We start from the raw sequence: 26,836 nt of genomic DNA on the forward strand, positions 1-26,836 counted from the left end.
TTCACTATAATTTCCGGGCTGGAGCTCTAGCCATTAATAGCAGCTACATCATTACACTGCCGTGACACTTCAGCAGCACCCTCATCCATTTCAGTCATTGATCCACTAATGTGCGCCGGATAAAAAAAGGAAAAGGTCCAGCTCATTCATCCTCCCCCTCTTTTCTCCTCCTCTCACCAGGTGGCAACCACTCACCCTTTGCTTTAAATCCCTATCAGATTTCGGATGCTCAGTGTTAATTGCCTCAGTACAAGGACTGACCCCAGACAGCGAAACTAAAATTAAAGTAACAGAGCCATAAAAGTGGGTGCAATGCTACAGAAGCGAACGGGTCTGCAGCTGCTTCCCTTGGCCCCCAGTCTGCTGACAGCTCTGGAAACAAGTCAGAGCTGGAGCCATAAAGCACACATGATGGCACTTGATTCTTCCTGGAATATGAAGCCAAACCAGGAAAAGAGTAGGAGAAAGGCTAAAGAAATTAGGCACTGAGTAGATCAAAGGTACAGCAACGTGCTGCTGCAGAAATGGTACCATAAGTAGCATCAACTGCACAAGTAATTCTGTAATTCCATTTGCATATGGAGCAAAAAAATGTTCTTCCTATAGACTTCCATGGTTAATCCATATTGCAACTCTGTATTTAGGTGATTTGCTGAGTTACAAAGATACTGAGCTGGAAGATAGGTTCTTTACGCTTGTAGCTTGTTGGGGTTTTCTAATCCAGCAGCCTGATTTATTTATTTTTTTTTAATGTATCCAACTAACCTATAGGCATATTCTTGCTTTCCCTTTTCACTCTTTGCTTGGTACATCTGGTTTTTTTTGTTCTGCTTTTCCTTATCTTTATATTGCTCATTTTGGGGATCAAAGGATGAAGAAAATAAAAATCCTGTTAGTTTTCAAAGGTCCACACAGCAGTAGATAATTGGTTTCCAATCAAGCCCAAACTGTCTTTGATCTCCGAAGCCCTTGCAAAGAACATTTTACTAAGACGCAAGCATATGTGTTCAGTAGCACTACCAGGAGATTTAATTTTGAAAGCCTGCAGTTACCTGTGCAGTGACACTTATAACAATGAGAGGGACCGATAACAATGCTGTGTTTTTATACCATCTTCCATTAAACTTGCATTAATGAGACGTAACTACACCCTTCTGAAGAGATACTTTCAGTAATATTTCTTTCATGCTATAGTAACAGAGGTGAGGGGTTGTGCAGCAGGGTCAGGGACAGAAACAAGCTTCTTCCAGCACCCAGACCACGGTTCAGCCACGTCACTATCCGTCCTTGCCGGGGACTGCTGCTCATGACCACCCTGGTTCATCCTTCCACCTCTGTGCAGCAGTTTATAACATTTGCCTGCGCTGGTTGAACTTGTTGGGTTGTGTTGCAATGATCAGTGAAATGTTCTTGTTTATATATATCTTTCAACAAGAACAAAACATGATGCCCGCCAGCTAAGGATAGGAAATTTTTTAAACCAGCTTTGCCACCAGAAGAACTGTAATGTGAACTACATCCTTGTTCATCTTTGCAAGCAGTTAATCTATTCTGTCATTCTGAGCCTTAATGCCCTTCACTTTACATTCCCTTATTTGCTAAATGTCCTTCTTTTCTCTCTCCACCCACGCTTAAACCCACCAAAGATATGAAAAAGCAAAGTGTGTTCATAGTAGAAAAACATGAGATACTTAGGGTGAAATGACTGATCTTGGTTTTGTAGGATTTTCTTTTTCTTTTCTTCTTTTTCTTTTTTTTTCTTTTCCTCTTCCTTTTCCTTTTCCTTTTTTCCTTCCTTTCTTTTTCTTCATTTCCTTTTCTTTCTTCCCTTTTATTTTTGTCTTCATGCAAGGACTGGCCACAAGCAACAAATTTTTTTCATATATCAAGGCAGAATTATTCTGTGCAATCGGGAGAGGCAGAACGCATGAGACACACAGGTATATATTTATGTATGCATACCAAAATCTGTAACTGACTTTGCTTCTTTAAATAAACAGTATACATTCATTCAGCCTAAAATAGGACTCCTGTCAAGCTCCTACCCTAGAGCAACTACCAATTGCACTGTCAAAATCACTCTCTGTGGTTCTGAATAGGTTTCTTAATGAAAGAGCAACATTAGCTCTTTAGAACATTTTGTCCCTGAAGGATGCAGCAGCAACAGCCACTGAATGATTTCTGGCTCCGACATGCTTATAAATGGTAGGAAGCATAATGGTTTAAAACATGAGTATCAGCTCCCTGGAAATGCTTTGTAACAGTGACTCAGGGACCCAAGAGACAAATGGATACTAAGAACGGTACCCACTGATGAGCGCTTTGTTTCCCACACGCACACTGACCCCCTTAAGAATAATTATGGTGTGGGTATGTTGTCACTGAAACAATGTAATAACCGGGGAATGAAATTGTTTGGGACCCAATCCAAATTAAAATATGTTCTGGTAAAATGAAATTTTAATGTCTGCTGGTTGCTGGATTAAATAATGATGAGCATCCGAATGAAATTCTGTGTTTGTATTTCTGCAGTCAGGTCGTACCAACTGTCACAGCGGTCATTTTTTATTCTGGTTAAACCTGGAGGCAGTAGCAGAGTAGAATTTGACTTGAGTAGAGATGTCTAGATTAAAACCAAAGAAAAAGAGCTTTTGTTATAAAATGCTTGGTTGGAGGCAGGACTCAGGTGTTCTCTTGTTTCTTTAATAGGGATGATGTGGCTGCACTCAGCTAAGGTCTCCAAATTGGGGCTTCAGCACCATTTAAAGGTTGAAGAATGATACTTACCAACAGCCTCATGCATATCCCCCGTCTCAGTTCCAGACAGATTTCAGATCAAATGTCACTGCTTTTATGCAGGAAAAACCCGCAAGCAGCTTTTCCACTGCATGGAGGGTATCAGGATCAAGAACAACAATAAAATAGATGACATTTTTCATCAGAAGATAGAAATATCTGTCCCTGCTCTGTCAGAATCTTCTCCCTGACAGCATGAGAATGAACTTTTACTGGGGTGCTTCATCTTGGTATTTGCTTTTTTTTTTTGCAGTTCTAAAATGTATTTGTTACTGTTATGTCCCAAAATTTGTTTATAGGCAAAGAGGAAACACGCCTTATATAAAAAGCCAAGAATTTATCGTAAGTATAGTGGAAATCCTTGCAGTCTGTTCCAAGAGCCACTATCAGCCCAGATCTAATTATTACAGAAAGAAGCAGCTTTGTCTAGGCACAAAAAAACTTCAGTGCTAATAATAAACCAGTTAAAATTGCTCTTCCTGCGTCCTGCCCCGTTTCCTGACGTCATGGCCCCCTCCCCCTGCTCCTTGGGGCTGTGGTCAGTGCTGTCATTCTGGTGGTGGTGGTGGGGCTGCTGCAGCAGGTCATCAGCATCTGGAGTCTTTCACCAGGGCTATGATGTTCCCGTTGATGGTTATATCTTCCTCTCTCTAAGATCCACTTGGTTTCATTTTAGTGCATTTGCTAACCTGTTTTACACCTTTCCTCTTTCTTCATTTTTCAGCAGCTCCACATCACATCTGAATTTGCTAGGTACAGCATCTTTAAAGTATGGTAGATATACTATTTCTTTGTTGTCTTGGTTATCCCTAAAACCAGTTTTGTCCAGCTCCAGGTCTGCATTTCTTTAATGGACCGTGGGTGAGTTCACCGCTGTGAGGTCTCCAGTGCCAAACCTGTGCCCCACCTCTTTTCGCCCCATGCCAGTATTCCTCTGCTCTAAAGCTCTCCTCATATTTATTTTTCTGTACTACATCATGACGTTAGAGTGTAGAACAACAGCAGTACCATTGCAATGATAAGCAAAGTAAAACAAATTAGCTATAGCCACCTGGTCAGAAGAAAAATTGATGTTACAGCTAAATCGAATTAAAACAAAGCTGTGGGCAGGTCAATAAAAGTTCAAACAAAGCAAGCTTGACACACTTCAGCCCTGAGGCCTTGCAAACTCAGCACAAAACCTGTGGCCTGTTACTGGCAATGGCAATACGATATAACAGGGCTACACAGCTGCATTATTATGCTATTCCTAAGTTTCTTCTTCCCATCCAACTACTAATACCCGGCTTCCTCGCCCAAGGCAGGGAGCTGCAGGTACGGCAATCAGCCCAACATCAGCAGTTTGCTGTTCACCCGCCTTAACGAAAACCAACTCGTTAAATACTGCATGCAGGATTGGTGCCTCCTTGGCGATGTTTACAAAATTTCATGGAGCCTCTGGAATAAATGGTACTGAATTAATATAAAGCTATAAATAGGTTAATCAGGTGGAATCTTCAGATGCTAAAATAGTTGAGTTACACAGTTATACTGACCTTGGCTCACAACCTTGGCTGACCTTGGTGCAAGTTCTATCAAATTTCTGTTTCAGACTGGAGAAGATCTTTATCTGGCATCTGGGTCAGCTAGTTCTTGAAGTCCATGCTTTTCCACCGAAGTAACAAGCAATGGCGCCAATGTTGGAGCAACTTCTCAGGGTCTTCTGATAATTGTTCATATAGTTGCTGAGCATAAAAAAGTTTCTGTAGAAAATTGAGTCAAGACTCAGAAGTCAAGCCCCTTCCGCCACACAGTTTAATACAAGAAGAGCTGAAAAGATGAATTGCACCTATATAGCTTGTACTTTAAAAAGTTAAATGAAGTCTATATATGTAATTCCTCTGTGACAGCTTCCTCTATTAATAGACTAAGTCATCCAGCTGTCACATGCAGAAAAAAACGTATTTGTCACTCAAAACTACAAACCCAACAAAATTGCTCAGATTGCTCAGCATTACCTCAGTATGGAGATAGTAAGCAAACTGCTTAAAAATACCTAAACAATTAGCAGAACAAGACAGAGTGAACAGGGGTAAAAAGTAATATATTCCTTGAAATGGCACCAACTGCTGCATATGCTGGCTGGAATTATTAGCATCACATTAGTTACAGTTCCCATACCTTTGCTCCTTTCTGAAATATAATGAAATAAATAATGATTTACAGGATAAATTTATATACCATAATCCCAAACTATTCATGATGATGTACTTCCACTTTCTATCTGAGAAGTAAAATACAGAAACTTTTAGGTGTTGCAGCTTTCCCCTCTTAGACAAAACCAGCCAGAACACTCCTCGTCAGCATCTCCCTTGAGAGACATAAACTGGAGAGAGTGGCTTTGAAGCTGTGGTACTGTCTCACTGGTTGAACAGACCACATTTAATCATATCAAGGCATTTATGTTTTCATTATTCTGTTTGGTTGATATTTAGAAACAAAAAGGCAACCCTGTTCTAGAAATTTGGCAATTAGAATCATATTAGTAGATCGAATTGACATTTGGAATTAATTGTAGAAGGGGAAAAAAAGGGTTTGTGCTCAGTCTTGATCTTTTAGGACGTAAAAATAAGGTCTGATAAATCTAGTCTCCTGCATATTTGCCATCTTGGAAACATCAAGGTTTATTGTGATTTGTTGGTTGATATTAAACCAACTCCTTATTTAATGATCCAAGCTGAGATCATGGCTCCAGAGAAGCAGACTTTTAATATATATAGCTTGAAATGGCTCACACAATTTTGATGCATGATTTACCCAGTATTACTATTACTTTTCTTAAATTTCACCAAAAAGTCAGGGAACAGCAGAATTCTAAGCTGTTAATGTAAGGTCTTATTTACAAACAGCAAAGCGGTCTTCGGGCACACGGGTAGGAGAGGGTAATACTTCAGGTATCACTGGCTTAAATGCGTATCTTACCTGATCCTGACAAGTTTTTGCCTATGAAAGCAAGGCCAAGAGATCTGGGTGACTCAATTTTGATCCCAAATTCTTCAGGCTTCGATTCCTTAGGAATCTGTTTGATTATTTGAACAGAGAAGCACCATCAAACCAATAAAATCTTGAGCAATCAGAAATATGAACTCAATGAAGTATATATTTCATATATATAGGAAATATGATTCTCTCGTCCTTGGCTTATGCTTTACTTCTGTGGTAACGCTGTAAGATCCCCTCTGAGGGTTACAAACTCTTGCACTTCCCTGGGTCCCAGACACCAGTTGTCCCACACCTGCCCAATCAGAGGCGGCTCCGCTGTCCCTGTGCTGAGCTGGTATCAAATACGGCTGTTGGCGAGCTCAGAACTGTTGCCGGGTCACTACCAGTACAGATACGCTCTTTAAATCAATACAAGGTGTCTCCTTAAATGTCTGTCTTTTAAACACGACCAAGCTATGCGGTTTTCTTCAGGCATCATAAGAAACTCATGAACCCAATTTTTTCTTCTCTGATAATTTTCATTCCTGTTTTCCTTCTGCAAAACTTAAAACATTATCAGAAACACCAAAATGAGTTTGAGAAGCAGAGAGCAAAGACTTCGTATCATTTCCAATGACAGCAAAATCTCCATTGATTTCAGTGTGCTCGGGTTTTCCTTCTGATCCCACATTTGCTACGTAGATAGGATTTCCCGTACAGATCCTCCCGTACAGCAGCTGGACCTGGGTGGAGAGAAGCAGCTCTGCTTTTGTCTGTACTGTCCTTAACACTCCCTGCCTGCTGAGCCGCGCAAACTGCTGACTGCAGAATCCCCAAGGTGAAGGACACGATGAGAAACATTTTCAGGGATTTGAAAAGATGGAATTAACAAGGCAGGAGAACGTGAGTCTCAAAAAGCAGGATAAACAACACAAAGGTTTCTTTCCTTTACAGGAAGCTGAGAGGAAAATTGTCTGGAAATATGCACAGTGTTGATGGACACTCTACTAACAGTAAAAATAGGAGTCTCCGAAAACCTTAGGAAATAAAAATTCATGACCCAAATTAAGAAATACAAACTTGACAGGTGCTTCCTGTGGCTGCGGAGATGAGGGAAGTAGAAGTGGGTTTCTCAAGTAAAGGATAATGACGATTCAGAGCGCAGGTAATTTGTTTCTTCTCTCTGAGGCAGCTCAGCATGGGGGGGGATCCTGGCCCCACTAATCAAGCTGTACCGCCCGCTGTGTGTAATGGGTGCCGCTTCTGCAAAGAGGTTGTTAGGTAAGTGAGTCGCATTTTGGAAGGCTGAAAATTGCTTTTCTCAGATTGCAGCAACTTTCCTCATTTACAGGTGACGCTCAAGTGGATCAGTCCATCTCACTGCTTTCTAGCAGAACAAATACAGGTTACTCAGGAGCCATTAACTAGCTGGGAGTCTGAGGATGTGAATGCATGTTTACCTCATCTCCTTACCCGCACAGGCTGGTTTCCTCCTGAAACATCCTGTGTTTTGTCCGGTCTGGTTTTAGAAGTGTGAGGTTACAGGCTCCTTCCTCTTCTCATCTAACAGCATTCATGGTCAGGAAGTTTTCATTGATGATGAGTATCAGTTTTCCTCAATGCCATTACTTCATTCTTAATTGCTTTCTGATAAATTAGGCTCTGTAATTCCTTCACTCTTGGTGCTTAAGGCTTTCAGATGTTTTTATTGGGAGGTAATGCTCCTCTAACCCTAAGCCATAATTTAACTATGCTAACCTTAGTTACCTCTGTTGGCCTCCTCTCTAAAATTAATTTAATATCTTTTGCTGTTTTCTGCAGAACTTCCTGTAGTCCTGTCATACATTATTATTCAGCACGACTTACGTTTTTGGCTGCTTCATCTCTCCAAACTGGCAATGGGGCACTATACACCTCGAAACACGTTACACAGATGGCTTGTTTCTGCTGTCCCCGGTGCAAATTTCTAAAGCAGGTTTGTACTTACTGCCGAGGGCTCCCTGTGGAGGATACCCTCCCTCTTTTCAACAGTAGTTATTTCAGAGAACCGTTCACTTTAGAACATAATGAGGTTCACCTTTTTTGAAAATGAAGGTGAATTAAGAAGAATATGCTTTTCTTCATGTTCCTGCAGCCCAGCACTGTAACAGGGTCCTTCCTTTCACGTGTACTTTTCAGTACATAAAATGTTTTAGCAGAGGGAGGGTTCGCCATACAAACCCCTACTGAATTATGGTGCTGTAGAGCAGAAAGGCAAAGCCAGCAAGATGTATCTACTTCATCAAAGTTACAAGACACTGACAAAGTTGTCAGTTCCACAGTGCTATTCTAGCAGATTTTATACCACCAGCAGCATTTATTGTAATAACCAGCAGGGATATAATGAAACATAGATCAGAATATATATACCATGCGAGCTAGGGCAATTTAAATAGCCTGGTGAGATACTGCGTTCCAAGATGTATCTTTTTATGCTCACGGATCTGACTCCAAAGGCAATGCCAGCAACTGGTACGAACTTGTAAAATTTAACTTTTCACACTTTTTCTTTTTTGGCATTCCCAAGAAATTTATGACACCTGAAAACTTTAATCCACCATATGCTTCACTTGATTCCTAAATTGCTCTTCGGTTTTCTCTCTCGTTCTTCAAAGGGAACCTCATCTGATAAAGGATGCACCAGGAACACATGGGTTTAGGCTGAAAGGGCTCATACAAGTTGTGACAGATTCACTTCCCTGAGCATTAATCCACTTTAATCCAATTGGATCACATACCAAACTAGCAAATCCTTGAGGCTTTGACAGCACCAGTTTTGTTAATATTTAAAGGTTAACAAATTCAGTAGATCCTGCGCTACTTGTATCTACATCGAGAGCTTCGACTGAGAATTTGTAAAATGAGTGAATGAAGTAGAGACCACACATCGATAATACTCTGGTTTTTTTCCCAATAGGATGTAGAGTCCCAAGATCTTGCATCAGAATGCAAGTGCCATAAGATTGCCATGCTTCAATAATCCAGTCATTTCAAGGATATCAAAGTAAGAGAAAAATACAAGAAGATATAAAACGTGCAATTTTGATACAACTTCCTCACTGCTTGAGGAAGCAAAGTGTCCCTAAATCTCTAAATGCCACATGCAGGAACAGCAAATAAATGATCTGGGGTGGGAGATGACAATCTCTGAGACCCAAGAGGATGGGGGAAAGATGCTGAGAGCTGTAAAAAAAGCTGTCAAGTGTATCATCTTGCTGTAGCTCTCTTCTTGTTAAAGATGCAAGAGCACTTCCAGCTGTTAAATACTGAGAAGGAAAAACAGCTTAACATCCAAGTGTAGTCCTCAGAGGGAATCTTACAGAGCGGTAAGATTTTTAAAAGGCTGATGAAAACTTGAAGGACACCAACACCAGATGAGATACTGAGCAAAAATACCCAACAATTTTAAAATATATAAACACATACGTGTAAAAGCCTTCCTCAAAAGCCCTGAAATAAGGAATGATGCTTACTCACGTACATGGCATTTGTACCCAATTCAATAAACTAATGTTGTGACTGACGCACACTGCACTCAAATGCAATAGAGAACCAAGGTCTTGACCAGCTGCAGCCTTGAAAGATATTAGGGCTCTCAGGAAAAGCAGACGTTAATCTGTGTTCAGGATGCCTCCATCCTGGCCATTTCCCTTGGCTTCCAAATTTCATGGGCAAGAGCATGCCGATTGACTCCGAGCCCTGCACAGTACAGTACAGGAAACAGGTTTATTCCAGGAGATGCTGCAGTGACAGACTCAAAATAAATGAAAGGACTTCAGGATATAATAAAAATAAATGAAAGGACTTCAGGATCAAAGGCGTGATGTAAAATGTTAAAACATTTTCTGTCTCAAGGTCATCCATACAAAACCTATTATGGATTCCGTAATAATAGAAGCAGTCGCTTCATTGAAATTAATTTATTTTGAGAATATCCCTTTTAATCCTCCATGCATTTTTTAGCACAAAAAGTTGGAATTTATCACAACCTCCTTCATAAAACTTAATATGTCTGGTAATGCGGCTGTTTCAACAATTCCTCACTGGAAATCCCACACCTGTGAAACCTTGGCTACACTCTCAGTAAGTGACCTACACAAAGTTTAATAGAAAAATTTTACTGAATATCCTCTGTTTAATGTAAACAAGGCAGGAGGCAAAACAAGGAGTATATATTTTATATAGTTACACTATTTTACAGGGCACAGGAAGTATTAAGGATCATGGTTTGAAAACCCTGTATCATACGCAGTATCAGATATGGATTTTCCATGTAGCCCCAAGTCTACTACATAATCCTTCCATTTTACCTAGCACTTCGGTTTAGTATTTCTTTTAGCAAGACAAATAGCACTAATAAAATGTCATCTGTGAAATTACACAGCAGGTTATGGTAGAAATTACCATGCATTTACAAAGCCATTCCGTGATAACTTGTGCCCTGTAAAATCAAGTGCGACAATCTTTACACTAATCATAGTGTAAGCAAGCTCGGGATTCTGGTCCTTATATATATATATATATCAGCATATATATATATACACACAGGTGATGTACAACCAGACTCAAGCTGTGTATCAAATCACAGCTTTTATATTGCACAGACAAATACATAGTAAGAACATTACACAGACAAGATCTGAATACCAGGAATATTACAGTCATATGAGAAACTAAGGACAAACTTGTTCTACCAGAGCTAGCACATGGCTTATTACAAAATTTGCTATATTGGAGTCTAAATTAAATACATACTATAAATGGAAAAAAAGTAAAAAAAGTGTCTATTTACAGCCATGTGCATCAGGGTTAAAATGTGGTTTGGATCTGCATTTTGAAATCAAGAATTATTCTAGTATTACCTCTCGAGTATTTCAATCTATTACTAGTGGCCGTATTTTCTAAGGTGATAAGCACTTGCATTTCCCAGTGACATCTGGAGGATCTGCATATGCTGTGAACTTCAGGCCATGTATTTGCTCAGGTGTCCATCTCTGGGTAATAAATAACCACCTACAAATGCACGCACACAGAAACAAAATGGGCACCTCAATGACATGCATAGATTGGAAAGGTGAAAACATGGACCTGAACTAACTTCTAACCTTTTTTTAAAAAAAAAGTGCATGAAAATATCACCACATAAAATAAACAAGTTCCATCTCTTAAGGAAGATTAAATCACTTTTACAAAAATAAAGGTTATTGTCATCGTGTGTAGTAATTAAGGGTTTGTAGGTAGCACTCACAAAATTAGTTTAGGCTAAAGCAACTTTAAGGATCGCTGCACTTCTATCAGGATGGATCCATGTCTTATAAATTTGTCAACTAAAGAACATTTTGTTTGCAAGAACATCACCAATGTTGCTGGAGACCAAACAACTATATCCTCTATTTAAGAGTGCTTATAGTTACATCTACTTATCTTTTTCATGGACAAGCATGAAGGAACTGTGTTTGCAGCTCGCTAGACTGTTTCACATTAAAATGCGACAGAGGTTGCAGCAGTCCTTCCAGAAGCTGACTGATACAATTCCTTACAGTGTAATGAGTTCAGGTATCAGTGAAAACAACAACAACAACAACAGAGGTGATGTTAATGCTTTCATTTGAGATCAGGCATCTCTTGAATGGCTTTATAAATTGTTATATTACTTGGAATGCTCTTGTAAGTTTTGTTTAACATTTCTCTCACTTTCATTTATAGTAGTATTATCACTTCCAGTTTCCACTGAAATTGGGACATTAGAAATATTCTGGAACATACACTTTAAAAAAAATAAATAATGAAAATAGAAAATTTGAGGAAAAAGTAATCAAGCTCTAGCAAAACCAACAAAGATCCAAATTCAGTAAAGCATCAGCATTTGTGCTCAACAGCTTAACTTTGTTCATGTAAGAGATTGTGATTTAGGAATAAAATTCTTGAAATTAAGTTTATGTTTAACTGCTTTGCTGAATTGGGACCTTATTTATAACAAATGTATGTATTGAACATCACTCTGCATAGACATTTACATATTCTAAACTATGTGTCAAGTATGTTGCATTAACGAAGCTCGTAATATGGACTGACTACAATACATATCACTAAAAATTATTTGCTACTTGCAAGGTATGTTTCTAAAGAACAATAATGAAAAAAGTGTAATTTTAAAATACTTTATCCTACTATCCTACTTTGACCTGAAAACACTTTGGGGCTAAATTCAGCCTAAAAAAGGAGGCGAGGAACTAAACCATGCTTTTGTTTGCCAGATAAATGCCACACTCTGTAGAAAAGCCTCCCAGTACAGGGAGCTACTGAATACAGGGTTTACCTGCCAAAATGCTTCCCCAGTTCCAGACTGCTCTCTCCAGCTGAACCTGCACTGGAAGCTTTTACAGCAGGACCCTCTTCACTGTTGTGACAAGAATAAATTTAGCCCATTAACTGTGACACTGTTCTAATTAACCTGCTAACTTAAAAGGCCTCTCAACATCCAAGATCCATAAACATTAAAACCCAAGACCTCAAAGGCATGGATTCAGAGCAGAATCTGTTTCTAGGTAGTCATATAAATCCAGAAAAGTTCTAGCGACTGAGTAAATTAGTCTGTATTTGTATATGAGCAATCACATCTGAACTGGGCATTAGCTGTGCACATAGGATAGTAGGAAAGACAAAGGAAGAAATACAATGTAAACACAAGGAGCTAAACTCTCCCTTGCCTGCCTGTGCTGTTATGTTCACAGGAAGGGAAAGAGGTACAACACACCCGCGCAGAGGACAGCAGGACAGGTCTCTTGGCCAAGTCACTCAGTGTGACTTCAAGGTTGAAGTACAGCCACCCAAACCTGCCGGTGCACGTGGCAGTGAGCAGCAAGAACTGTCTCAAGTGCCGGCTGCCATCGCGCTAGAGAAAGAGAAGCAACAAAGCGTGCTGAAGTGCGAATGGCCCTCTGCTTGCAATGCCACATCTCATTTCTGCACCCCAGCACTGGGAAAAGCAGGCGTCAATTTTGGTCCTGTATATGGTATCAACGCTTTAACTGAATTGGCATCAGTCAATCTTTTGCTGGGCACTATTGCTATGGTTAGATAAGCAATAAAAAATTTCTAAAAATGACAGAATGTTTATGCTGCCAATTTTCAAGGCACAAAAGATTCTTAAACCAATTCAGGCTAAATACCAATTTAAAAGAAATTAAATATACTGTTTCAGCAACATCTACGAATAGCCTATAATTAACTTCCCTGTAAAGGTGACGTAAGTCAAGCAACTAGAGTTCACATGCAAAAACCTAACGCAAATCTAGTTACACAGATGACCTGAAGAGTAATCCCTTGGAATGACAGAGACAAACATGCTAGAAACATGTGCACTTCAGATATATTTGTTATGGATGTGATGCTGAATCAGGATTAATTCCATTAGTATTGATTTTATACTGATATATCTCTTGGAGTAATCCATTGGGGAAATCAAGCTCAGATCACAAAAATGATCCCTCATTGATATATCCCAGTGTATATGGATTGGTGGATTTTTTGAACCTCTTCATTTTTAATAATATACATTGCAAGTATAGTTGTGATTTCCTTTCATATATCCAACTGAAAAGAAAAAGAATTAAGACATAAAAATTTTATAAAATTAATTTGCTTTTTAAAAGTAATGCGGTCACAAAAAGCAAATCGGCGCACGTGAGCCCCAGAACATACAAAAGACCTAACTCTCTAAACACTGTCATTATAACAGAATGACCAAGGTCTGATGTCTGTGGTTCTTCATGCAGCTTTTGCAGCTCTTCACACAGTGGCGAGAAATGCTATGTATTGGTTTCTCCGAAAATGCCTTCAATCACATTCTAGGTCCATTTGAATCCCTCTCTCTTGCAATGTCAACATCTGGTGAAAGGAACTTGTCTTCCCATTCTGCCAAATGTCAACTGATGCTCTGCCAGGACACACCACCTCTTCTTATCTGGTTGTTGTCAATAGTCTGAAACAGGCGAGGTGGTTTTACAGCCTGGCTACTCATCAAGGCTGCTTACGGTGTAGATGAGGCATGATACTTGACAAATGCAATTGCCGCCAGCTCTTTGCAGAATTCTTCCAGCACAATCACGCCCTCTAGTAACGTCAGGTGGTCAATGCTGAGAAAGAGAACAAAAATCAGCAGAGAATCAGGACTGGCACACAGAAAAACCAGCCATAGGTCTTGGAGAACAGGCAGCGTCTTTACTCACATGGGCCCTTCTGGCTCCAAGCCCAGCAGGCGTTTTCTGACCAGTAGAAGTTTGGGAGTGAAATCTGGGATGCGCTGGATTCTAACCATTAGGTCCCCAACGACCTGTAAAGCATAAAGAAGCCATCAACACATAAAGTTAACACCTTTGCAGCAGTGCCCAGGATACAGACCCACTTCAGCACCCTCACAGGCTCACAGAACAACATGCAGGGTACCTGCTCTGCCCCCAAAAAGGATGAGTGGGCGCAGAAAGTAGAGAGATGCAAAACTCTCAGCCTTACTTGCTGTTGCCACAAATGGCGTTATTTAATTATGTCGATGATTAATTTGTCTTAGTAAATGCTGATGCAGGCAATTGATCAGTAAATTCCTGGGTTTAGGGAAAGCACAAGGGGAGAGAGTGAAGATTACATTTTGAAATGGGGAGGGCTGCTGGGAAAAAGGGAGCTAAGCCCTCTGTTAGCATCGGGCAAGCACCATTAATAGGCTCCTGACCAGCTTCATAACAGCTGGTGCGTGGGGTAGGTGAGGGATCTCTGACTGAGAAGGCTGCAGTGTGACAGGCACCCCGCCAGCACTTCTAGGATGCAGGTCTGGCAAGAAGAGAGGGAATCAGAGAGGGAGAGGAAGAAGACTTTTGATAAATCCAGGACTTCATTGTCAAGAACAGCCTTCATCAGGAAAAAACCCCAGGATGAGCAGAGATATTCATCCAGGCACAGGGTACTCAGGAGTGTCCTTTGCTTGTGTGTGAATCAAAGCCATCTCTTTCCCATCCAAGTGCAAACCTGTAGTTGGCCTGTTCTTACAGCACTACCTGACCTTGCCTGCAAGCGACAACAACATGACCTAGTCCAGTTTAAAGCAACATCATCGACAGAGGGGATGTTTTGACCTATACAATGAAACTAAGCAAACAAGCAATTATCAAGACATGAGGACACAGAAATATATTTTCCAACATGTATGGTAGAAAATCCAAAATCTTGATTCAAATCAAGAGCATAAGTATCTACTTTCAGTGAGAAGCCATTTGCCAACTTAAACTAGCCAGCAACTACTACCAGTAACTACAAAGTTACCAAATAATCACTGCTCTATAGCCATATGTAAATATTAACTGTGTTTACTCACCCTGACAATAACAGAGAAGAGAGACCTGCAGCCAGAAGCTAGGTTTACGTAAGGATCCAAAAGGTATTCATGTATATGAGGATGGGGAAACAAGGACAGTTTGGACAACACTGAGGTAACTTGTAAATTTACATCATAGGGCTGCAAAAAAAGGAAAACACAGTGCTTAGTTATTTTCGTGCTGGCTTCTTTTCATCCAGTCAGTGCTTATTTAACTACTAGAATCTTATATACAGGGTTATGAATATATAAAAAGTTAGATTAGAAGACAGGCCAAAAACCTCTGCTTTCCACAACAGGAGTGATGTGAATGTGACAGCTAAGTATTACATCTTATTATGTGTATAACCGCTACAACCACTTGAAGCTTTTGCATACTTGTTTATTGTATGATAAGTCCTCTTGTAAAACATTTCTTCAGCTCAGTAGCTAAACAAATAGCATAGAATCAGCCTAGATTAAACATCTGCTTGCTTCTCGTGGATAACTGTAAAGTGTATGAGCTCAGGAAATTGAGAGACAGAAATCTATGTTTACGGCTAATATGGTATTTCTCTTCTACTTTCTTTTTTCTTGGAAGAAAACATTGCAGAAGGCCTGGCCATCTTGTGTCAGCATGCTACAGGAGATGAGACAGTCCTAGGCTGGGAAAGCAGCATGAAATTCTGAGCTTCTTCTCTACCTCTTTTCCCCAAATCAACCAAATGGGAGAGACAACACTGTCAGATGCTGGAAGATGCTAATCAGTCATAAGGAAAAAAAATAGTACCTAACTTTCTAGGAAAAAAATAGTGCCTAGCTTAAAAGATTTTACCATTCCAGTAAGAAACTCATTTCCATAAAAGCAAGTATTTTCACCATAGCTTCTTTATGTTCCAAGTACTTTTTTTTTTCCATCTTCGATTTTATCATCACAGTGAAAACAAGCTGACATTTTAATTCAGCCCAAAATTTGCAAACTAGTGTAATTTCCTTCCACCTCTTCAGTGGTCGAACAGACTACATTGATAAGAGATGGACAGACATTCCCTTGGTACACATCTATGCCAGTCTGAAGATGTTACCAGCACCCAGACAGTTTAACTTAACCTTGCTGATGTTACCTGAAGTGGATGACAGGGCCCTCATTCAATCCCTTTGACTGCGTATCAGCAGAAACATCCTCAGTGGCATAATCAGATCTAGAAGAGGATGATTTCATGGCCTCAAATTACCATCTTTATGCTCTCAAGTTAGCATCCCACTTAAGAATTAGAGAACAGATTCTTCCCTTTACCAGGTTGTGAGATTTGGAAGAATTCAGCTTCAGATTAAAACAGATATATTTAGATGTATCTACATGTCTAAGCTCGCATTAGCCTACTCAACAGAGATCTGATACACTTGCCTACAGGCGAACATCTCATGCCATCCCAGGTACTCAAGAGTATCTGCTGATCTTCTGACAGTTCCACAGAGGGTGCAAGTTCTATGTTGTAATCACAAGCTTGCAGTGATGTCTCGGGCATCACAAAAATGGCAACAAAGACCTCAGTTCAGGCAACTGAGTCGAGCTTTCAGTCAATACAGTCAAGGAACCTGAGACGGTGATTCACTTCGCACTAAAGGAGACACCTACTTGCTTTTCAGTCTAACAGCTCCAGAGACTACCAGGGCTGTTCTGACAACATTTCCACTGGCTACACGTGGTCACCTAACTAACATTTAGGTACCTTATTCCCGAATTCATTACCACCCACTGTGCCATTGCAAAGGGAGTTGTCTTATAGATCTTTTGAAGTGAAAGCACATACTTCTCCCAGTTTGTGGCAGTTATTTCTGTACTTTATATTCCAGCAATAGATTCATCCCAGTCTTGTAACAAATGAAGCTTTCAGACCCTGGACCAGAGATGTTATAGATAAAAGAGATTACTACATTTTGAGTTATTGTGCAAAAGTTACTCTGCAGAGACACAAATTCCTTCCATAAAACCATTCCACTGGCTACCTAGCTGAACTGTAGGACAAGGTCCTTAGAGTTGTCTGAGTCAGTCAATTCATCAGGAAGCTTTGAAGCCACGAGCATTATCTGGTGTTCACAAGAAGAGAAGGAAACAAAGTAGTACCACGTGCTGCATTGTTCAGACAGATTGCTGTTGCGATTGGAACTAATTGAGAGCATTAAGGAAAGCTGCTTCTTCACACAGAGCTTTTATTTCTGTCCGTATGTCAGCAGACAGTAAGACAGCCCTGTATCAGATAATATCCTAAAAAATTTCTCTATAACTAAAAAGGTTAAAACCAGCAAAATTTGCAGTTCAGGAAATTCTTACAAAATTCTCGGGAAACAGTCAGTTCCACAGAAATGTATAATATTAACAGGAGGAAGGAGGTATTGTCTAGCAGATGAGGTACCGGATTTGAACAGCACTGAAACAAGTTACTCCACTTGTGTGCCTCAGCTATCTTATGTCAGAAACTAGGCTAATGATACCTACCACCTCTGCTAAGTTTTCTGATATCTACTAATAAAACCTGATAAAAACACAACTGCCTATTGTATTGTGACAAAGCAGAAAAGACATTGAACACAATCTGTAAGTAGTACTGTATCCCCACTGAAAGCTTTTCTACATTTTTCACTTTGTCTGGACATTAGCAGCCATTATGTCAAATTTGTCATGGATAGGACCTAGGTTTCGTTGTTTTGGATTTTTTGTTTGTTTGTTTCTTCTATGTGATTTATGTGTTTCACTGTGAATAAGCCCTAGGAATTTCAGTTTGGGTTTTAGGACAGGGTTTTGGTAGGGTAATGTAAGAATTTGCCCCTTCTGTCTGATTCAAGTAGTTGATGTTAATTCTTCTGGAGTCAAGAGCCATTTTTGACACCACATTTTGTAACACCTTGCTTGACTAACCCAAATGTGTGTCACGCTGACAGGTAATATATCAAAATGGGCACTGTGCTTCCATGCCAGATGCTACTTTTGTTGTAATTATACATATCTGACACTCAGGTGTTTCTTGGGGGATGCTCTTTACTTTTTATAATTTATGTGTCATTGCACAGACAAATTTTTTGTATCCATGTGGCTTGTTTTTCTTAAGAGCTGTTGATGCCGTTTTCTTCATGACTCCAATGTATGACCGTGTCAGACAGTGAAGTGTGCAAAACACATTTACTGAAAGCAAAACTCTGATAAGAAACAATATAGCAATGGACATAACTGGTTTTCTTTTCTGATTTCTGAATTATAAAAGTTGGTACTCTCGAACATCGCTCTCCCCTGAACACTTGCAGAGCTGACACAGAGGCGACTCCTGGCTTCCTGATGTGTTTCCTATGCATTTGTGTGTTCAAACGGCTCTTGTCCTGCTTATGACCAGGAAATGTGGTACCACCACAGCTAACTGTTTATTCTGTAAATAGCTCCACGTGTGAACCAGAAAAGAACTGTACAAATTTATGAAACTGGTACTATTGGATTTGTAGCAACTCCAGCTGGTATTACAGGGAAGGTAATCTAGACTTTCAGGGCTTGTTTTCATTGGCAAGAAAAGTTATCTATCTTCTTGATCTAAAGCAGCAACATTGACTTGACTAACTTAAATCCAGAGTTTAGAGAAGGCAAAGAAATATTAAGTTTTCACACAGGGCAACCTCCTTTTCACCTCCCTGAGCCTTCACTTCACTTCTCCCCAGAAAGACTAGGTCATGCAGGCTGGCTAAATGCAGAAACAAACACATCAGGGAAATTCACTTTCTTTACATTCCTTTGTACTAATCTGGGTCTGACATGTCACACCACCTTTTCAGAACAAGGAGCCAGTCAGATCCTATCTCATTTGCTTGCCCTTGGCAGCTACACTTTTATTGTTTGAAGATAGTCAAACAGGAAAAAAAACTACTTTACATTGCAGATAGAAAAGGATACCTTCTAGAAACTTTCCATGCACTGGTAACAGTTTTTTCTAACTGTGAAAAAATGGGGAAAATGTTAGCAGTGATTCTTTCATCTTACACAGTGACGTAAACTGCTTCCTGAACAAGACTTCAGTGAAGTTCACCGAAATGTGGCAGAAGGGAGCTGTACAGTATTTCATTTACTGAAAAATGTACATGCTTTCTAAGTGTAAATGCTAGAAAATGAAAATAGAACCAGTGATGCTAGTACCAAAGGACTCCTAAGATACTATCTTACCCTCATCTTTTATCTTAAGGATATTCTTTTCTTACTCATCAATTTAAATGATATTTCTGGTCAAGAAAACATTTGGTACACAAAAAGGTGGCTAACAAAGAAAAGGGAGTTTTTGTTTTCTACTTTTTTAAGTTGATAATACTGATCACGATAACATCCTGCAATCTACAGAAACCTGCACCAAGGACATGGCACATTACACAATAAGATGATGCTATAATAGACAGCTGTGTGATGGGAATCCATGGGACTTTATGGAGATCAGCCCTTTAGTAGTGATGAAAGCATCAGAAATGGAATTCATAACCTGCTTTTTCTTACCTGATCAAGAATCCTGCCCATTCTTTCAAACAGGACTTTCAAGAAGTGTCCTTCAAAAAATGATGCTTCTAAATTGCACTTTTCCAAAGATCTGGGAGATCCAGGCCACTCCCACCGTAAGCAGATGACACAATAATCCCGGAACTAGAAAAAAGTAGTGAGGAAAATAGACTCAAACCTCCATGGAAACCAATTAATTTCCTTTTAATAGTCCATACACCTTAAAACCATCACCTGTAGCTAAATGATAAATCTAAGCTCAAAAAGAAGAGTAATTCTAAAGTAAACATTATCAGTTTCTATGCAGGCACCTCATTTTCTTCTTGACATTCATGTTAATAGAGGAGTTTCAGAAACAATGAGTGGAGAACAGAGCTCCCAAAAAGCAGCTGGGGCCAAAACACAAAGCAAAGCCAACAATACACATCCTTATCAGGGGTCTTCTAGAGCAGGAATTGCATTCATATACATTATTTTTGTCAGTCTCTTATCACACTTTCACTGTATTACATGTAGCTTATCTTGCTATCCAATCTATATTGCTCCCCAATTCCAGGACAGGAAAGGCACGTGTATATGCAGGAGCTACAAATGAAAAGTACTTCAGGGTTTCCTCTTCCCTCTCTTTGTTTCCCATCACCCGTAACAGTCTTTCTCAACCTCTGCCACTGCCTCTGATTTGCTGTGGGCTGCCTGATGTCTCACTTTCAAGGAATTATACTTTGAAAGGAGCACAGGTTATAGCAGTGAAAATAAGGAACAGAAAATAAGTAGAAAGAGAGAGACAAAACAGACTCAGAAATTCTTCACTGCATGTAGCTTACCTACTTGTGCAGGCTTCCAGGAATAGAAATACGGAAGCAGAACAGCTATTTGGATGTAATAACAGCAATAGGCAGGGCTATTCTTAGGGGGGAAATATTTTAAGAGTAGCCATATCATTGTCAGGAAGTGACAGAAACCAATTCTGTTCTCTAATAACTCCCAGAATACTCTTTTTCCCAAGGCATGAAAGAAATACAAAGATGATATGTGTTTTCTGGCATCCAAGAATAGAACATAGGGGAATTTTACATCAACCATTGTTTCCTTATTCTCTATTTTCTCTTCCCTTTCTTTTCAGGAGAGACTACAGATAAAACAATATAATAAATACAGAAATCCAAGCTTCCCATCTTAAACTGCTTATACCATAATTCAGAGGTTACGGAATTTTTAAATTAGCTACTAAACATAGCTCTCTCAGTTACTCTATTCCTTTGCATATTTTTTTCTATTCTGGAAGATTCACAGGGCTTCAATAAGAAAGCTGCAAATAAACAGTGATTGTCCTCTGACCAAGGAAACTTTAGATTATGTTTGTAAAAACAAAATCCACATTTATTTCAAAACAGTAAATCAAAACTCCCAACTTCAAACCTCAATGCCTTGGGCTGTGCATTCCCTGTGATGAGCCTTTATTTTTAAAGTCCCAGATTGCATAACTCCTATGCAGCATTTTAATTTCCCTTTAGTCCTTTCAAACAGCTTGGCAGGCAATTCTCCAAGAGAATGCGGATAAATGCAAAAGCAAATTAAGAATCTATCTGCAGTTCAGATTTTCTCTCAGTGTATTTGTTATATGAATATTAATGCATTTAATGTCATCCATTATTCCCACTAGAGTAATACAAGATGGATTCACCGTCAAAAGATCTCCAAAGGTAAGTTTTCATTAGAAAATAAAAATTGAATTTTCCCACCTTCCATTACCAAAAGATGCATTTAGTAGAACTATTTATAGAGCCATTTGTACATTCTCATAAGCATTTCAAATTCTCAAGGATTAAGGAAGACTTCACCCACTTACTTGTCTGTGGGCATCTCTGAGGTAAGTATCGTAACCTGTACCCTCCACATGGTATGATGACTTAGCTTCATCAGGTACAAGACAGAGAAAACTATAGAGAAAAAAGGTACATTAATGAGTATCTATAACCCACAGAGCACTAGATCGATACTTTCTCATCATCTGTAACAGTGTACACAATACTGAATTCTCTGGCCAATTAATTCACAGATTCTACCATAACTTTACGTGAACAGAGAATACAAAATCTGTTTAAGCACATCTATTCTAACTACTGTTTGAAATAACAAGACACATATTTCAGAACTTTTGTATCTAGCACTAGAGGTAAAAGCCTCAGTGGAAGCATTTTCTGAGAATTAGCAGACAGAATGGAGATGAAAAGGAATATTCATAACCAGGTCAAGTATTTGCTAAGGGTCAGACTCCATGTTACTAGCGCATATGGAAAATTTACTGGCGAATAAACAAGCCAAAAGAGAAGGAGAATTACAGTTAACATTCTTCTTAACCTACTGCATAGGCAGTTTTACTTACCGTAGGTTGTTGTGGTAAAAATGAACATCTAAGAACATACGGGAATATTTGCATATAAATATCCCAGTTATGAATATCATTGCCTTTGCCAGGTATGTAGTGCAAGTACTATACGTCTTTATTACTTCACCAATATCTGACCTACAAAGCATCAGGAAATTCTGAATCTTATTAGAGAGGAGCTCTCTTTAAAAAATAAATATAAACCCCTAAAATTTCTGGACAGCAAAATATAACTCGGTCTTTGGATTCTGTTTCCAAATTCCAGCTTTATCCACACCCCAAGAACTGCTGGAGGCTCCTCAAAGATTTATATGCAGAAATAAGTAGTAGCTGACTTTTCATATGGAGTTCATTTTGTCTGAAAAAATACAAATTTGCAGAACACTGCAAATCCTGAGAACATTTCTGTTCACTGACGGAGATGACATGACGTGAATTTAGGAGAGTGTTCTTCGCGTCTTTGCTTGAAACCATGTCCACCACAAACTATATATAGCAGCACTGGGGGAAAGAGCGCAAGAAACGCCTATGCCATTCTATGCTGACTGTCCTCAGGCTGCTTGCTTCCTTTGGCTAACACCTCTGATTATTTCTGGATAAGTAGATAGGTCAGCACTGAAATACCAGTGCTGCTTTGCTACCGTGTATTAACAGAGCAAACAGCGTTTGTCCTAATATTAGTTGCTAAGAGAATTACCATTGCTAAGTTGCTTAGAGCGGAGCCTGTCCTCTTTGTGATATCCAATTTGCAGTACATCTAACATGCACAAAGGTATGTGACAGAGATGCCCCTTGATTTTCAGGGAATAGGAGGTTATCTCTAGCATGGCAATTATTTGCTTTTATATATGTATTTAAGGAACGTTAGGAAGTTTAAGGGTTGTTTTCCCCTAAAACATTTATGGCAAGTCTCCCCAGACTTCTCCTGGAAGGTCAAGTCCTGTAACAGCAGTTTAAGTATACAAATATTTCTGAGAAAAGAAAGTTTTATAATCAGTAAGGCTTTATTATGAATTCTGAGTATTCAACTAGACTATTAGCTGTAAAGTTCTTCTATTTTTCTCATTTATGTTGAATTATTTTTACTTATTGTAAGCTCTAATCTTTCACGAGTAGCTTTCTGATAAAATGCCACATAATTTCCTTCTGTGGAGTCATTTTACCAGCTGGCACTGAATAACATCCATTACAGAGTACATTTGCACAGTATGTGCAGACACCCACACATTCAGTGATTTCTTTAAGTGTTTGTTTCAACTTACCTATTTACAATTTTGTGAACTTCAGTCTTCCCATCATTTTTTGGATGTTCTGGACTGACAGGTGGAGAAGCACTGAGCCATTCTTGAGTTGACAATGTATTATCTGGAGACAGATCAGTAAATAACGGATCTTCCTCTAGGTCTCTGTGAGATTATATTAGACAAAACCATAATCATTCACAGAATGTTACTGAAGGCAGGAAAATCTCTGGGTCAAAATGTATACCTTCTATTTTTCTTTGAACAGCTAGGATGTTTTCCAGAACACTATCATATGCATATCTTTTTACCTAATTAATACGCAGAAATACCAACTTTTACAAATATCCAACAAACTGTGTTTTGAAGAAAAGCATAACTTCTTGATCTGAACAACAGAGTAGACATTTTTGGCTCCTACAAAATCACTGCGTTAAATCGCTTAATTCTTTAGCCACTTTTTTTACATGAGAGAGTGCTATACTTCAGGAAACCATTAGATTATTTTAGATAACTCAGAAATATCTAAATTAAGATGCCTAAAATGGCTGGTGTGATGAGTCCTTACCCCTCCATCAGTATAAAAAGGAGTTACATGAGTTACGCAGGGTATTTAAAGGGATTGTATGTAAAGTGTCCCAGAGAAGTTCTTCCATCAAAAAATGATTCAAGAACATAAATGTAAGCAAGACAACTAAGTGACTGACTTCAAGAATAATCTCACTGAAAACAATGCAAATATGCGTAGACTTAAGCTAGGTGGATGCAGAAGTGAATTGATATATGAAGACCTTTGAATGCCTACTGTTCTGGAAAGAGGCTTTTGATAATTTTAGCTGTTCTGTTACTGTTCTAAAAATTTCCATTAAGTTGCTGATATAATTCCTGCATCAATTTATGGATATGGATTAATACATCGACCCCTCAAAGTGCTAGCTACCTTCACTTTTCTTTCAATTACTGAAAAAAACCCTGTTTTGTTCTAAAAATAAGGATCCAAGTTAACTGTTGTGAAAATTTCCCTTAAAAAAGAAACTTACACTGCTCCTGCAAACTGTCCATTCTCTACCACATCTTTATCTTCTTGACAGAGAGGCTTGTATTCCATATAGTTTCTTTCTTCTAAATTTCTCAGAACCAAATTATAAAGAATGTGCTCATTGGGTTTTTGCAAAAGGTGCTCAAACATTCGCAAAGTCATGATGCTGATCTGTAACATAAAAAGTAAAAATTCAACAAAGTGATGCACCGCTGCCTGATGCTTTTTGCCTTATATCTGGTTTGTACATCCTAGAACATTGCAATTATTTATTTACATTAAGGAAGGAAGCAAAAATCCTAAGAAAAATTAGGAAATTGTTATGCTGAATGTGGTATAAACATGGATAAGAGTTCACATACATTTGAAAATCAATATGTGGAGGTATTTTTTTCCTGTAAAATAAAAACTGTTCTAAAATCTGCCAAAATAACAATACAAAGAACATCCGGAGAACTTACGACTTAGCTTTCCATATTACAATCAGATCCATGCTGGAAGATGGTTAGCCTTGTGCAAGTGAGACACAGAACGGGACTTCAAGTTACTAATAAATACACAGAGTAAAACAAAGTAATACTAGGACATTGTGACTAGAACTATAGGCTAAGATTTTTACATGGAGATATTATGTAGGCTTTTAAAAGGAGAATGACTTTAAGCAATAAAGAGTTTTTAAAGACAGCTTTAGAGTGCTTAGCTTTGCAAAGATACAGATAACTCATTCTGACAGGGTGAGCTGGTAAGCCTGCTGAAAAAAATGGATATGTGAAGGCACAGATCTGTATTTCAGGCAAGCTTGGGTTTTATTTGAAAAAGCAGAGGCTGGAAGTTGTTTCATGTAAAAAAATGAAACAAGCAGCTCCTGAGGAGGGATTTTACTGAAGTAAATAATTTTAACAATGTTTACTGTGTAGTAAAGTGCTTAGAGTTATTATATCATCTTTTCATTGGCATTGTGTGTATTCTCTGACCACACTTACTTTATATAAAAAGAGTAAGTTTTTAACTACCACTTAGGTGATAACATGACAGAATTGACACGACACAGAAAATAACAGCGATACAACATATAACAAAGCACGAATTAAAATGCAATCCAGAAACTGATTTTGTCCTACCTTACAGATGAGCAAGCCTAACTAGGTATGCACAGGGGGCAAGCAAATTTAGCAAAGAATCTTAATTAATAGGAACAATGTGCAAGCTGGAGAAAACAGCTTGACTTTCATTTTCTATAGGGAGTTCGTAGGGCTGGCAGTCAGAACTCTTTTCCTTGGCAAAAAAAGTTAGCTGACACAAATATGAAAAGACCTCACATTGGCGTTTTTACAGACTCTATGCAAGACAGAACTGGCCAGCAGATATTATTATATCATCATCACTTCTCACCTCATCAGAAATATGATCACAGTGTTCGATTAACCTGTGTCGCAACGGATGTCTGTTGATGTCTGTCAAAGTTTCTGGCTCTCTGTGTTCTCCAAGTATAAAATAAACTGTTTCCTGCAGCAGGACATCTGAAGTCACCTGACGAACAATGCGATGCAATAGTGCAGTTGATGTGAGGATTCCGATCTCTGAACTGAACGAAAAATTTCGTGTCAGAAATGTAGTGGATTTCAGCTGAAAAAAAATGTTTGACTCAGACTCTATTCTGCCATGTCTTCTAGAATGCTACTCACGTTTGCATCAGCTGGGGTTCCATAACATCAATGAAAAATCGTTCCCGCACAGCTTTTGCCATAGCAACAGCAGCAGTCTGAAACAAAAGTACAAAATGGTACATCTCAAACTCAAAAGCTAAGAAACAACTGGAACTACTTATTTGCTGAATACATTTGTATCATCTGTAAACATTTCAAACCTTTTGTGCCTCTTTGATGAGTTGATCACAGTAGTCAAACCATGAAAGAAACGAAATCAACGCTCTTTTCCCTGGAAAAGCAGATGCATCTTCTTTGTGGCTATAGGAATCCAAACTAGAGAATGCAGGGAAAAATACTTATTTAGTCTACAAGTAATTGAAGAATCTTGGACTTTATTCTTATTGAACTTAACAGAAAAAGTAATGATCTACTTGCAATGAAGTGAACATTAAAATAGCTTTTCTGCTGGTGTCTAATAATCTGGCAGTGTTATCATTACACAGGTTTTCAGTGGCGTGCTAAAGGATACAGAGTAGGTACAGCAGAACAACTCTGGTTAAGTATTTCTTGAGTCAGAAGGGAAAACTGATTATCTTAGTCTGTTCTCCCAGGAAACACAGACCACAGAAACTGAATCAATAACTCCTGTAGTCAGAGAACCATAAAATGAAGGGAATTGTTCTTCTCTACTCTGTAAGCAACCCCAATCAAGTACGGCAAAACTACAGTTTATACATGAACTAGATTGTATCTTTCAGAAAAAAACATGTATCTCAATTTAAAGGTTCTACAGAATAACAAATTCACCATTTTCTTTGGCAAAGCAGTCCAATAATTATTTATCTCATCCA

At 38.8% G+C, this 26,836-nt stretch overlaps 1 protein-coding gene across 4 annotated transcripts in view; it reads right to left on the reverse strand.

The window, feature by feature from the left end:
* Positions 1 to 12,379: 12,379 nt before the first annotated feature.
* The window catches only part of FHIP2A (FHF complex subunit HOOK interacting protein 2A), a 33,152-nt gene continuing 18,695 nt past the window's right edge, over positions 12,380 to 26,836 (reverse strand). For 2 of the 4 annotated variants that reach the window (XM_054832627.1, XM_054832626.1), the window contains 10 exons: positions 26,204 to 26,318; positions 26,022 to 26,098; positions 25,729 to 25,921; positions 24,338 to 24,507; positions 23,319 to 23,462; positions 21,517 to 21,607; positions 19,668 to 19,811; positions 15,164 to 15,304; positions 14,028 to 14,131; positions 12,380 to 13,934 (listed from right to left, as the gene is read on the reverse strand). In XM_054832627.1, coding sequence (XP_054688602.1) covers positions 13,829 to 13,934; positions 14,028 to 14,131; positions 15,164 to 15,304; positions 19,668 to 19,811; positions 21,517 to 21,607; positions 23,319 to 23,462; positions 24,338 to 24,507; positions 25,729 to 25,921; positions 26,022 to 26,098; positions 26,204 to 26,318 — 1,285 coding nt within the window. In that variant the 3' untranslated portion in view covers positions 12,380 to 13,828. Of the gene's footprint in view, positions 13,935 to 14,027; positions 14,132 to 15,163; positions 15,305 to 16,570; positions 17,313 to 19,079; positions 19,121 to 19,667; positions 19,812 to 21,516; positions 21,608 to 23,318; positions 23,463 to 24,337; positions 24,508 to 25,728; positions 25,922 to 26,021; positions 26,099 to 26,203; positions 26,319 to 26,836 lie in introns of those variants that run through there. The other 2 variants (XM_054832629.1, XM_054832628.1) reach the window with 2 other exon arrangements.

Source organism: Grus americana, chromosome 7 (genome assembly GCF_028858705.1).
Source record: "Grus americana isolate bGruAme1 chromosome 7, bGruAme1.mat, whole genome shotgun sequence".
NCBI classification, from domain to species: Eukaryota; Metazoa; Chordata; class Aves; order Gruiformes; family Gruidae; genus Grus; species Grus americana.